General features: G+C 36.6%; 1 protein-coding gene across 1 annotated transcript in view; it reads right to left on the bottom strand.

Annotated features, from left to right (window-relative positions):
* Positions 1-4,877: 4,877 nt before the first annotated feature.
* ARHGAP40 (Rho GTPase activating protein 40) overlaps positions 4,878-15,273 on the bottom strand; it is a 442,695-nt gene continuing 432,299 nt past the window's right edge. The window contains exons 14-15 of the mRNA XM_044090378.1: positions 10,855-10,910; positions 4,878-5,820 (exon numbers count right to left, since the gene is read on the bottom strand). Coding sequence (XP_043946313.1) covers positions 5,711-5,820; positions 10,855-10,910 — 166 coding nt within the window. The 3' untranslated portion in view covers positions 4,878-5,710. The remainder of the gene's footprint in view (positions 5,821-10,854; positions 10,911-15,273) is intronic.

Raw genomic sequence — 15,273 nt, forward strand, 5'->3', positions numbered from 1 at the left:
ACAACCCCCAGAAATTTGAAAGCAGTTATGTGTCACTCTGTTGTTATTCTATTCATTGCCACAAGAGGCACTACACTCTAGAATCAGTGTTGATTTTTAAGCTGAAAGACATTATTTTGTTACATAAGAATCTAGCTGGAATACTCATCTATAGACAGATGCATGGCATACAAGGATGACAGTCTGGCTATATCCCAGTTTTGATCAGTGGCCTGGTCACTAAAGGAGATGAGTAGAGATGCTGGGAGTGAGCAAATGATGTTGTCTCACCTGTCCTTAGGAATGGATGTTGCAAAACTGATTTCTACTGTGACATGAGGTAACACAAAGCAGCATACAGATCAGGACATATGATTGGCTCAGCCAAGCTGCAGTATAAGCATGAGCCTTCTGCAGGCATGGGCAACAGCATCTACAGATCCAGGGAAGTGAAGGCTTAGCAAGCCCTTGCACAAATAAGCATGCATTTCAGCCGCAAGGTGGGTGGGAACTTGGATCAGAAACCATAAAACCCTAATGACAACCTCTATGTTGGCCTCTCTTGTTTGGCTCTCACTGTCAGGGTCAATGGTTATCAGGCAGTTGGGATAAAAAAGTATACTAATCATATGCTTGTTGAGGTTGTGGTGTAGTGAACTGGCACATTCAGCAAACTGTCTAGGGCTGTTAAATGACTTCCCTCTTTGGGAATGTTAGTGTGAGACACATGATTACTGAAAAAGGACAATGAAGGGGGGGGGGTACCAAAAACGTGAAGACATACAATGAACTTTGAAAAAGAGAAGCATGGGACTGTTATGGGAAATTGTTCCAAAATGCATAGACATGATCACAATCACTATTACAAGAACGTGATTAATGATATTTCACATATGTTAATATGTAATGTCTAATTGTAGGAAATGTTACTCTTAATTATTTGTGCATTGTAACCTTTGTACATTGTAATTGTTGTACATTGTAATTATTGTTGCTTCTTTGATGTTTGAGTCCACAGCATGGTTGAAAAGGGTCTGTCAACCATCCCTCCTACCCCCATTAACAAGCATAAATAAAATAATTAAATATTCTCTCCCTTTTAATACATACATTTACTTATATTCATTACCTATAATTTGAAAGTGCAACACTGGTCTTGTCTTTGCTCTCTTGTCACTTGGTCATGAGTGGTTACACACTTGAACAGCATTCCTGTCAGGAGTCAGTGGCTGACAGCTTGGCTTTGAAATGCCTGTACTTCCAGCTGCTTGTATCCACAGAACAGAGTACAGAAAATGAAATATCATACATACAGGACAGTATGACCATCTGTAACAATGATTGCATTATCTCCCCTTAGCCAATTCTTTGTTGCACTCATGTATTAAATGGCCATTAGTACTTCATAAAGTTTGTACAAATGAAAATCATCATAGCAGTAATTTCCAAAAGAACTTACACACAAAAAAAAAAAAAAAAAAAAAAAAAAAAAAATAAGCATATCGACAGAACATATAGAAAATGATGCCCTTCATTGCAAAGGCTTTAATACTTCTGAACATTTTAGGCCCTGCTGATTCAAATCCTTCAAAAATTGATTATTTCCTTCCTTCTATTTCACTCTACCACTTTTGCATTGTTTATGTCTTTTGAAATAAACTATAACAGAGATGCTAGTATTCTAATCAGTAATTTTACAGTAGTAAACTACAGTAACAGAGTATAGCAATGCTCTTTTTGACCTTCTTAAATTAGAAAAACTTTGAAATCGATTATCTATTACAGTACATTAAATCAGTAATTACATTCTATGCACTACAGTTTTGTATCGTTATGTTAGCATTTCAGTGTGCTGACATATTTACCAATTTCTAATAGGTTCATAGGTATATATGCTAGAGCTAATGAAAACTAGGGCACTTATATGCCTAATTGTGTAAACCAAATGTGACCCACAGATTTATATAAGGGGTGATCTACTGACTGCCTATGTCCATCGGAGACATAGGAGCCAGACCAGGGAAGAATTTCCAATTAGCCAAGCATTGGTCAAAATTGTGCTTACTTAGTGTTAGGGAGGAACTCTGTTTCACATGGATGGACAGCCTGTTCCATATAATAGGAATTCTCTGAGAAACATATCTGTCAATCCAACAAGTCCTATTTATGTCACAAGCAAAATTTAGGGGCCTGATTTCAAAAGACTTGCTCTCAGTGTAAGTAACCAGACTGAGAGGTTTTTTTTTTAATCTGGCCCCAGGTGTAAGCCTATTTATAGATAGGCCTTACACTGAAGTAAGTCACTTACACTTAAAGCAAGTCTTTCAGAATCACGACAGACTTACACTGACAGCAGCTATTTTGGAATCTGGCCCGAGGTCTTTTGGTCTAGTAGTTCTTTAATGTTCTTTTTTTTGGTTATGAAAGGTGATTGTTAACATTAATAGAATGTTATGAAAGGTGATTGTTAACATTAATAGAATGTTATGAAAGGTGATTGTTAACATTAATAGAATGTTATGAAAGGTGATTTTTAACATTACCAGAATGTTACCCCTACCCCCCAAGTTATCCATATAACAGGCACAACATAGGCAAACAACATGCACCATTGTTTACAATGGCCAACATATTAAGGAAAAATACAGGATTGATATTGATTTATTTTTAAATCCTGCATTTCTATCATATTTCAAGAGACAAAATATTGTATCAGACACTAAAGACACCATTTAGGAAGTATCTTAGTCTTATATAAAATACCCCTACATTTCCAAATAAGTATGTTACAAATACATTAATGGTGAAAAGGACTGAGTTTTAACTTCAGTTGTTAAACATCAGCTATGTTTAAATGTGAATTCAAACAACTTTTCTGCTAAGCATTTTACTTGAATCCTGAATGCAAGTCTTCTGCGAGTCCCTCAAACTTGCATAAAAATGTGTGTAACTCTTCATATATGGATCTAACTGTGGGTTATAGTACAGCTAGATCTCTGGGTGTGACCAAGTCAGGACTTGCAGTCAAAAGGTAATTCCATTCCTTCTATGGTGTCATAAAAGATAACTACAGATATAACCAGATAAAACTTTTAAAACATCAAAGGAAAATAAAATATATTATTCCAGTTTTAGTCTACTACAAGCTCAGGTTTGCAGTAACAAATCAGAGATATTATTACAATTTAGGAACCAGCTGTCCTGCCCATATGATGTTCCCTCATAATTAAGTGAAAATGACCAAGACTGCTTACCAGTTGTTACAGTTTTGTGATGCACTAGGAAGTCAGGATTGTATTTCTTGCCCTGTTCTGTGTATAGTCCTACACAACTAGTGTTAGTAAATAGCTAACTGGTCTCAACTGGCAATGTGTAAATAAATGCAGTTACATAAGGTTAACCACAATCCACAAATGTTACAAATACTTTTAACAAGCCACAGTCAGTTTATCCCAAACATGTTTGTATAAACACAACATAGTGTAACTGAATCTCTTTCATTATTAACATCATATTGCATTTAACACGTGTTTAGTATGAGAGACTAATAGGAGAATGGTTTACGCATTTATTTGTTGCATTTGCATAGATTACATTAGCTAGTTATGATTACTAAAGTATTACTTTGTGTCACTATTTTGTATCAGTTTTAACTGACAGTTTTCTCACTGTACTGTTGACAGTGTGGAAGTTACTTCCTTATTTAGATATAGAAACCTTATGTGGCTTACCTTTATGACATGAATTAATACCACTCTGTCATGTTATTAATATATATATATATATATATATATATATATATATATATATATATATAGAGGGGTCTAGGTTAGAAGATCGACAACTGATTTAACCGACAACGGATTAGCGGGCGCCAGATGATCGACACTCGGAAGACCGACGCTACGGATGAAAACTCCGACGCCAGGGATAGTGAGTTGGAAAGAAGGCTGTGTGAGTATGCGGTGGTGACGGACGTTAGGGTGCGACTAAGGTAAGTGTGGATAGTGACAGTCTGTGGGGATAGGGGTGGGTTAAGTGAGTTAGGGTTAGGGCGCGGGTTAGGTAAGTGTGCGGTACTGGTATTTTTTGGGTTAGGGGCGGGTTAAGTGAGTTAGGGTTAGGGCGCGGGTTAGGTAAGTGTGCGGTACTGGTATTTTTTGGGTTAGGGGCGGGTTAAGTGAGTTAGGGTTAGGGCGCAGGTTATGTAAGTGTCGGTAGTGGTATTTTTGGGTTAGGGGCGGTTAAGTGAGTTAGGGTTAGGCGTGGGTTATGTAAGTGTGGTAGTGGTATTTTTGGGTTAGGGTGGGTTAAGTGAGTTAGGGTTAGGGCGGGTTAGCTGAGTGTGTGATAGTGACGGACCTTAGGGTAAGGGTTTGGGTTAGGGTTGGACATTGTTGTGTGTGTGAGGTTTAGTGTGGGTTTGTGAGGATTTTGGTGTGCTTGTGTTCTGTGTGTGGTTTTTGGATAAGGGGATGTGTTTTGTTAGTTGATTGTTGTTATTGTGGTGTGTGCAGTGTGTGGGGTTTCGTGTTTGTGGACCGTCGGTTACTTGTTTGTCGGGCATGTGAGGTGTCATGTTTATGGTTTGTCGATAATGTGGTGTCGATGTTTTTGTTGTCGGTGAAAGTGGCTGTCGATCTTATGACCTAGAACCATATAGAGAGAGAGAGAGAGAGAAGAGAGAGATCAAGAGAGATTGCACGATTATGCATGCCCTTTGAAATAACGTGTTACTTTGTTATTTATTTCACTATTGTAGAGTAAGCCAAGCACCTAACGAATGAATATAATGCATTTTTACTATGAAAGAAAAGCCTTAAGATGGACTTCAGGAAGTCATACCCATTCAGAAGTAGAAGCTTGCTTCATGTCTAATTACAGCAAATGTGTTACTTAAGACAGATTTCCAAAGTATAGTAAGCATTCTGGGAATATCTTCACATTTTATTGTAATTTATTAAACTGTAAGTGTTTTAGTGCTCCCCATATTAGTTTGGTTAAACTGACTTCCACATGTGCACAAGGATCTATCCATTTTAAGGTGGACTTTCAGTTGTGCCATGTTTGGGAAATTGAAATTCAGTAAAACCACTGCTTTTATAAAACTAAACAGCACGATATTTGACATTTTTGTAAATAAAATATGAGTCAGAAATAATAAGAGAAGAACTATTATCAGACTTCTCTTCCTTCTCTTAGTTTTGTCAATAATTCATAAACACCGCATTGGGCAAGTATGTCACTTGAAAATGAGTTTTCTGCCGCTAATTAAATGTTTTGTGCACGTCTGGTCTGCATTAGCTGAAGCACTTCCGTGATACACTGGGGTTACAGCTAATGTCAATAAAAGTGTACTTGGCACTGGATGACCTCTACATTCCTGTTCACAGTTCACACTCAGACCCAGCCTTCCCAGACTGGATGACCTCTGCATTCCTGTTCACAGTTCGCAGTCAGACTCAGCCTTCCCAGAAGGTATTCAGCCTGTTTAGTAATGCTGAGGTTTATACAAGTCACTTTCCATTGGAAAGATTTCTATGGATCTATGGCATCCTTACGTTCCTGATCATAGCCTCATTTCAGATATCATGAAGCAACAATAAAGCGCCTTTCTTTTTAACAATAATTGCCGCCATGTTTGCCTTCATTCGCGCTTGTTCAAAGAGCCCACCGTTACTTTCCTTTACATCGTTCCACTTGTTCAGCAGATACGTCATAGCCAGGCTGCCTATCGGGCAGGTAATAATGAATGAGTTACTTCTTTAATGACCCAGTCTGCATTTGGGTTAACGCTGTACAAGTCCAGTAAGTATGTATTAGGATCAAGGATGCACTCATCTATAAGGAAAAGCAAAACATGTCATTATTATCAAACTTTTATACATTTTAGGACATACAGAGTAACTACAACCAAACCACGTTCAAAAAGAGCTCTGCCTTACAGAATACACATTTTCAAGAAGTCAGTGATTATTAAAGCTTGTTAAAAAACAAGAGCTCATCAGCCATTATATATAAAAATACTCCTGTCATCACCATTAAACTGCTAGAAGAAACATCTCCACCAGCATGGAAACTCTGACTTCTCATCAAACAAGTAAGAAAATGCGTGCTCAATAATAATAATAATAATAATAATAATAATAATAATAATAATAATAAAAGTAAAAACAACTACTTTTAGACTAGGTATCTGTTTAAAAAGACTTTAAAGTATCTTCTCAAACTGTATAAAGCCCACTCAGGAGTGTGGGTAGTGTTGCACTGACCCATGCTGGTGGTATTTACTCCCAAAGTAGAAATGCTAATTTTGGATCACTTACGGAACTACTCAAACATCAGCATAGCGACTTCTTTAGATCTGCATCATTATCTGCCATTGGAACTTTATAATGTCTTTTGTACAACCCTTTAAAATGATAGTTGCAATCAGACCTCTGAACTGTCCCTATTTTGAAGGAAGATTTCTATTCTTAATGCCTGATTTTCCCTACACATAATGTCCTTAGATTTGGAGGTATGTCACTATTTTTGGGTTTGATATACCCCTTCACAGAATTTTCTGAAACACCCACACCACATGTGATTTTTGAAGGTGTCTACTACACAGAATGCCATATAACATGACTAACATACTAATGGCAACAATAGTTTACAGAAAGAGGACACATCTTATATAACCCCTTTTCTGAGGCAAAAATAAATGCCCCAGTGTGGTACAACTTTTCAATATGTTCAGTAAGGTCTAGATTTTGCACTGTTTTGATAGTGTGCTTATATTTTCCATAATGATTTCAAACTCTTTTTTTTTAAACATTTGTTTGTGAGTGGTGTCACTCATTCCTACTGGAAGCGTGGTATTCAAACGTTATACTAGTTAGATGTCTAGATTTTTAGCTGGATGTTCCTACTTTTCAAGGGCCTTTTCTCCAATTTTCAATGTCTGCATGTTGAAAGGGTATGGCTGCAGTGATCTGTCCAAGTGTGATATGTACCCCAAATTTTATGTTTTAAAGAGCACAGCTGTATATAGACAAAGCTCAAGTTTCACCAGTAAAAATGAATGTGAGTTTGATTTACAACTAAATGGTATAAATGCCCAGGGTGGTGTAGTGAATTTACCTTACTAAAAGGATATGAGGCCTAACCAATCTGTACTACATGGATGGACTCAAAGACCTGTCACTATACACTATCCTACAGACTGCTAAGAGGTGACCCGAGTCTGCTATATAAGGCATCCTCTAACCCAATACTGACGGACCTAGTGCAAATCAGTAAATCAAATGTCATCAGGAAAAACTAGCGGTAGTGATCTAGACCTCTTCTGCAACATCAACAGAATGGTTTGGAGGGACAGATATGCCTCGCGCAGGATACCACTGATCTGGAACAGACCCCCCCCCCCATCCACATAAAACAAAGCTCACTCCTATTTATAGTCAAACTTAGATCTATGAATGGGTAATAGAAAATGTATCCCAGGAATGTCCACTTTACTGCTAATGGACAGAGGCATTTTGTAAATGCTTTATCCCCTGCATGGGTCCCTTCATATTATCTATGGTACAATCCCAGTTATTCTCACCAGGGGGTGATATTTCATTATTAACCATGGGATGGGTAAGGGCAAGCTATCACCAAATGGGATATATTCATTCATGAGCCAAAAGGGAAACTGGATAGGCTTAAAATGGCCAGCAAGGAGCAGCTAGCCCAGTACTTACATATGACCCTATAAACACATATGGACTCTGGATTTAATTATATTCAGAGTAAATTAGACACATAAAATGACAATTTTTAGCTGTCTTAGTCAAATGCTGACAAGATATATGTATTAAACAATGCTGTTAGCTATGTTGTATCTTATCACATCAAATACAGCTATATTTCTTGTTGTTAATAGACCCAGACAATTATCATAAAAGATGAGACAGAACACTCAGTAATCCCACCACACAGGCAGAAGACATCAGGCTATGTCTGAAGTAATCGGAGACTCACAAACAGAGTGCATGTATAGAGGTATCATTCTTCATAAAAGGCACTCCTGATGAATCAGAACAAAAGATTCAAAGATTCAAAGAAACTTTAATGTCATTTAGGACCACACAAATACAGCCTAAATGAAATTACAAATGTCAGCTCATGGGAGAAATGCAGTGCAAATAACGTAGCTACAGCGGTATCAAATAACGTAGATACAGCAGTATCAAAGAATAACTTTAGAAAGAAAATATCAACATGTATGACATGTAAGAGGTAATTCACGTTAAATAAACACATTCAATACCCGTTATCCAGTGATAAATAAATAAATACCCACCACTAAACCCCTTCACCATTAAGATAGAGAATAAATAGAGACTAGTGAATGGCAGCTGTTTAGTTACCATATTACATTTGTTAGCCTTAGATGTATGTCAGTATAGCCATCATATTACATAATAGTAATGCTGGTGGTAATTGCTCAGAGCAGCAGGATTAAATAAAAAAAAAGAGGCTTCAGTGTATCAGGTATTATGGCTGGTGTTCGTATTAATAAGTCACACAGCTGTAGGATACAAACTGTCCCTGAATCTGGTAGTTCTACAGCAGAAGCTGCAGTACCTCTTTCCTAATGTAAGTTGTGAGAAGCAGTTGTGGGCCGGATGGGTCGAATCAGCTAGTATTTTACATGTTCTCTTTCTTGCTTTTGTAAAGAAAAGCTCCTGAGTAGAAGAGAGTTTTGTGCCCAAGATTTTCTCAGCTACCCTCATCACCCTCTGTAGTTTCTTCTTCTCAGCAACTGTGCAGTTGCTGAACCATGCTATGAAGTTGCAAGTGAGAATAGCTCCCCTGTAAAAAGTGCTAAGAGCAGACAGTGGGAGCTTGGCCTTTTTCAGCTTTCTCAGGAGGTGAAGCCTCTGTTGAGCCTTCCTGACTATATGGTTGGTGTTAGCAGCCCAGGAGAGGTCATCATCAGAGATGTGAAGGCCCAGAAAATTGGTTATTTTGACTTTCTTTACTACCTCCCCTTTGATAGTGAGTGATTGGTGAACTGTTGCCTTTGTCCTGAAGTCCATAATCATTTCTTTGGTCTTATTAACATTCAGGTCCAGATTGTTCCTGTCACACCAGGCAATCAATATGGCTTGTAGCAGGGAAAAACAGGAGTAAGACTATTGTAATGTGAGTAAGCACTTCTTCTCCTATTTATTGATCCTTTGCTGACTAGTTAGTACCACTAGGCTAGTAGCCTCTTTTCAGGAGAGACCCTAGGTGGTGTTACTACTAGGGGACATTTGGCCAGGGGAATGGGAACTTTCCCCTACTCTTCTTGATAAGTGCTGTGGGATCTTCTACATCCTCAAGAGTTACTGTCAGCTCAAGAATCCCATCCAAGGGGCAACACACTCAGGAGTGCAGTACTCCCCCTTGTGCTGCAATTCAGTGTCATTAATTCAGCTATATGCCGTGGGATTAGAACCCAGCCTTAGCACCAAAGGAGAGTGTTGTACATGTTGTGCTACTGACACTGCTCATAAAAGCTAATTGTTGTATGGAACAAAGTCCTCCAAGAAGCTGTGAGAATAAATGCAATGTGTAACTTCAGAGATGCATCAGACATGCTCAGATGAACCTTAGGGACACTTTAGAGAAGCGTCGGATCAACTCAGATTGGGAGGCTTATGCATTACAATCTATATAAGCATAACAAACTTAAACTGACATGATCAAATTAATTTTTTTATTAGATAAGGAATTATAATCTAAGAAATAATGTAGTATATTTGTACATTGTTTGACATTTTAGGTAATGTTTAGTCTTTTGAGACCCACAGATTTATTAACAGGATCATATAATATGCCACAACCAATGTTTCACTGTTGCTGTTATATTATTATAAAATGGTCCTAAATGTTCATAAGTGCCCCCTGGCTTATTTCTTTCACATACCCTGTATAATGTACTTGTCCTATACTTACTAGCAAATATACTAATATACTAGTGAGCTATGTACAGTTAGAAGACATGCCAGATACTATGTGAATTTCGTACTCATACTTGTGTATTAACTAAGAAGCATCTTTCACAACATGTAGCTTATTACTTCTGTGCATGTTACTGTTAGGAGTAGGTAGTACTGAATAATAAGGAAGTGTAAGCCTCATTTTTTATTTATTATTAATTTCTTTATTTGACATTTGTTAACCAGGAATGTCCAACTGAGCTACAGCCCTTTTTCAGTGGAGGCCCACAACAGTACATAGTAATTTTACAAAACTAAACAGTTTGTACGAAAATTACAACATTACAGAGCGAATATAGTGTTGAATACACTTGCTTACAAACAATAATGCAGTTACTTGACAACGTACAGAGTTTGCTGAAAGTAGTAGAGAAGTATTACAAGATACCAGTTTATATATACAATGAAGGAAAATTAAGATAGAAATATGAAATTCAGAGTCTGGAAAGGTACAGAAGTTTAGAGAGAAGGTTTAAGGTGATAGAGGTTGGGAAAACAGTGGCGACAAGCTGAGAAAAAGTGTGGGAGCAAGAAGTACAGCAATTTGGAGGAAGTGGTGAGAAGAGTACTACTGAGGTTGTAGTTCGAGAGGTCAGGGTGCTGGGTGATGATGTTAAAGCAGGGGTATTACAGTGACATGTCCAAGTGTAAAATAAAATGCTACCAGGCGGAAACAAGCTGGTAAAAACGGCACGGACTGTTTATTGTAGTCCAAGTGTAAAGCAGATAGTCTTTGAGAGCTTTTTTTTCTCTGGCAGTATCCTTTTTGTCTTAGCGCATCATATCATCTCTCACATTACACCACATTTTAAAAGAAGATAAAATGCATTACTGCTGCAGCTGGTAATCCACTTACTTATATTGCCACCAATTTCACACAAAACCAGGTTCAATGACTCTAGGGACCCATTCCTGTAAAATAATGAGGAAATTGTTATTTAAGTTTAAAAGGGACCACATGAAATGAAATAATAAATTTCAACATGCAGCATGCATTATTTTATCTTAGTTTTCTATAGTATAACACTAATACCAATATTACTAGGCAAAACATAACAAAACAATGACAGCAGTATGGTTTGTGCAGCCTGTAGTTGTTCTTGACAAATAACACATGAACATTAACTCTAACCCTTTAAAAGTTTCATTATTTATAGACGTGTGTGTGTGTGTGTTTGTGTGTGTGTGCGCGCATATATAGGTTCATAGGTAGGTACTAGGCTATCGGCCCTAGGGCCCATACAAGCCTAGCCAAAAAATGCACACACACAAAACACACACACACACACGCATATATTCTGCAAAAAACTACTTACTTACGTGGCTATCTGAGTAAGAGCAGCTGAACAGAACAGAACTACTGTGATTTGCACCATTCTGCTCTACACACCTTCACATCCTCAGATAATCCTGCAAACAATAACAATGTAACATAGCTAATGGCTACATACAGTTACATACTTTCTATATAATCTGGAAATTGCACAGTACTAGCTGTCTATAAATCACTGTAATATACAACGTAATATACAGAGCAGTGTACTGGAGTGTGCTTGGACTTGCATTACATACACCATGCCCACAAAGTATTTTCATGTGGCACCAAAAACCTTGTTCCTTAGTTTCACATTGCTGCTCTACTGAGTAGGAATGGATAATGGAATCTTTGCCTCCTTTTTGTTATACATTAAGTCAGAGCTGCATGCCTATGGGATAATGTACATAAGTTGAAGAAAAGCACTTAATGTTTCAACCAAGCTTGTTGTGTTGTGTCTTTCGGCTTTTCCTGGTTAGGGGTTGCCACAGCAGAACTCCGGTCCGCTAATGATTGGTAGTTGATTTTTACGTGCCGAGTTACCAGCCCTGATGCACAACCTTCAATTAAGGTACGCCCATTCACACATGTCACCACGCAGAGGACGCTCTAGCTGAGAATAGAACCAGACAGCTTCTTACTGTGAGGGGACAACCCTACCGCAGCACCACCACCGCGGGTTTTCTTTTAATGTTTCAACCAAGCTAATTCAGCTAATTGTGTCTTGCAGATATGTGACTTGATAAAACCCAGGTATTACCAGCACAAAAGCTATACTGCAACCATGTGTAGAAAGTATAATTTGAGAAGAATTAAAAGTGTTAATAAGTCACTATTTGCTATTAAAATTAGTAATGGATCTAGTATGTTATATGTCAGAGTACTACCAGAATTAAAAGCATTTATGTCACGTCATCGAAAGCCGAAAACACCAAACACCATTTAATCGAACCTAAATAATCTAAAGCACACAACATCGAACATTCAGAACAGCAAATTTTTTCCCAGGGAAAAAAATTGCTATTCCGAAACACATTCACACAACACAGGCACACCAAAAAAGCAGCAATCCACACACTTACACTTAAAATTATACATCTAACCCTACACTAAACTATACAGACACTACTAGCTATCCACTTACCTTAACCCAACCCTAACCCTAAGGTTCGTCACTATCGCACACTCACCTTACCCGTACCCTAACTCACTTAACCTGCCCCTAACTCTAAACTCTGTCACTATCGCACACTCACCTCACCAGTGCCCTAACCCTAACTCACGTAACCCGCACCCTAAACCTAATGTCCACACAACCCCTGTAACTTTCATCCACAGTGCTAAAAATAGCGAGGCCACAGAAACGGACAACCAAATTCTTTCCCTAGGAAAGAATTCGATGTTCTGCAGCTTCGCTATTTTAAGCGTTCGATGCATAGGGTTTGACATTGTGACATTCAACGTTATCGGCTTTCGATAACGTGATATGAATCCAAGTTAAAAAAGCACAGAACTAGCAACAATAAACTATACATGAAGTTCTTTAAACTATAAACAACATCACAAGCTACAGATTTATGATTCAGGTAAGGCAAATGTTCTCAGAACCAAACTGTTTACTGCTAACAATGATTGTACTGGCATCAATATGTGTACATCATTCATTGAATTGTCTTCTTCTCAAAATCACCATAATCAACCTGCCAATGCACAACTTAGTAGGATTAGGACCTGACTGGCTAAATCAGGTTTTAGAGAAAGCTGTAAAACAATGTATAATGAGGAAATCTCCAGCTGCCAGCCAAAAGAAGGAAATAGTGCCCGTGCCTTGTAGGTAACCGGCCATCCTGCAGCACCCGAGTGACAATGTACAATTAACTTTCTGTTCTTGTTTGGTATTTAAGGAAGGTGTCTTGCATTGTTTTATTTTGTAAACGTATTGCAGTCATTATCATTTAAAGCATTATAATTTTGTACTACTTTTATATTATTATTTATAGTATCATAATCATTGTACTATTTATATCTTATTTAAAGCATTATAATTGTGTACTACTTTTATATTATCATTTAAAGTATCATAGTCTTTGTGCTATTTATATCTTATAATTTAAAGCATTATAATTTTGTGCTACTTTTACATCATCATTTAAAGTATCATAATCTTTGTACTCTTTATATCTTATCATTTAAAGTATTATTTATTTATTTTATTTTATTCCAGTTTGGTGACCGGGAAGGTCCACTGGGCTAAAGAGCCCATTTTCAGTGGAGGCCCAGGGGAGAAAAGCTCAATAATACAATGTTACAAGACATAATGATCAAACAATTAAGAAGTACAAATAAAATACAAAGATAAAATTGATTTACATACAAAGGGTTGAATTTTCAAACCATAGATAGAATGCATTCAAGTTGGTAGTCCTTCAATTAAGTAACATTGGACGTTAAAGAAAGAGTCCGGGAGGATGATAGGCAATTTGCATAGGGTTGGGAGTAGTTGTTAGTTACATTAGCAATGTATGACTAAGAGAGAAATATGGAAGGTATGAAGGTTAGCCAGGATTACATTCATTTTACTACTAATATCTTATCATTTAAAGTATCATAATATTTGTACTATTTATATCTTATATTTAAAGCAATATAATTTTGTACTACTTTTACATTATCATTTAAAGTATCATAATCTTTGTACTCCTTATATCTTATCATTTAAAGTATTGCAATCATTTGTTTACTAATATCTTATCATTTAAAGTATCATAATCTTTGTACTATTTATATCTTATTTAAAGCATTATAATTTTGTACTACTTTTATATTATCATTTAAAGTATTATAATCATTGCATTATTTATATCTTATTATTGAAACTATTACAATCATTGTACTACTTATATCTTATCATTTAAAGTATTATAATCATTGCACTACATGTATCTTATTATTTAAAGCATTACAGTCATTTTACTATCATTTAAAGTATTACAATCATTGTGCTATTTATATATAATCATTTAAAGTATTATAATCATTGTACTACATTTATATTATCATTTAAATTAGCTCCATAATAGTTTTCATTTTATCCCAGTATTGAAACTGATTTTGTTTAGTATATATTTCAACTATTTTTTCCCAACATTTTAACATTTGTTTGTCTAAATTTCACTTATTATAAAGCGTTTTGTGAGAAAACACAATCAAAAAGTTGAAATGACTAGAACATAAGTAGAAAAAATTAACTAGAAGAATGGTCTGTGGGGCTTAGATTGCATTCATGTTTACTATGCACCCATATTGCCAGAAAAGGAATGAGTAATGTGTAAATATGGTAAAAGCTCAACCACTTCAAATCCTGAGTACCATTATACTGAAAAAATAAAGCTGAATGAGTAGAACATCTGAACAAGTCTGGTTTATCAAAAATCACAACTTTGAAGGAATGTGATAAATGGAATCCTGCAAGTCTGTTGTCGCTTACTTTTTTTAAAGATGCAACTCCCAGACATCAGGTAAGCCATGGCAATTACTTAATTTCATAATGTAACTCAGGTGTTCTGGCAGACAATTTATCACATTCTACAAGCGCAACATCATTAGTAACATGCCTTCACTGGTTACAGTTTTCATGTAGAACAGTGCTTTTATTACCAGTACAAACTCTACCTGTGTGATCCATTTTCTCATATTTAGCGTATATCTATCTTTGACATTTCTCTTAGATACCAGAATTTGAGCATGTTATACCATAGTTTTGGACTACTCACCTTCAATTACACCATGCATAACAATCTCTCTACCAGTACAACAAATTTTCTAGCATTCTTGGGGGCAGATTGAAATATTCACCTTCTTAAAGACACAGGGAAAACCCTCTTAAACTTATCAATGGCTAAAATTTCTTTCATTTTGCTTTTAGCATGTTGATCCTCAGGATCCAGCAATAATTTAAGT

The sequence above is a fragment of the Protopterus annectens genome, chromosome 12.part0 (genome assembly GCF_019279795.1).
Source record: "Protopterus annectens isolate FY-2018-M chromosome 12.part0, PAN1.0, whole genome shotgun sequence".
NCBI classification, from domain to species: Eukaryota; Metazoa; Chordata; order Ceratodontiformes; family Protopteridae; genus Protopterus; species Protopterus annectens.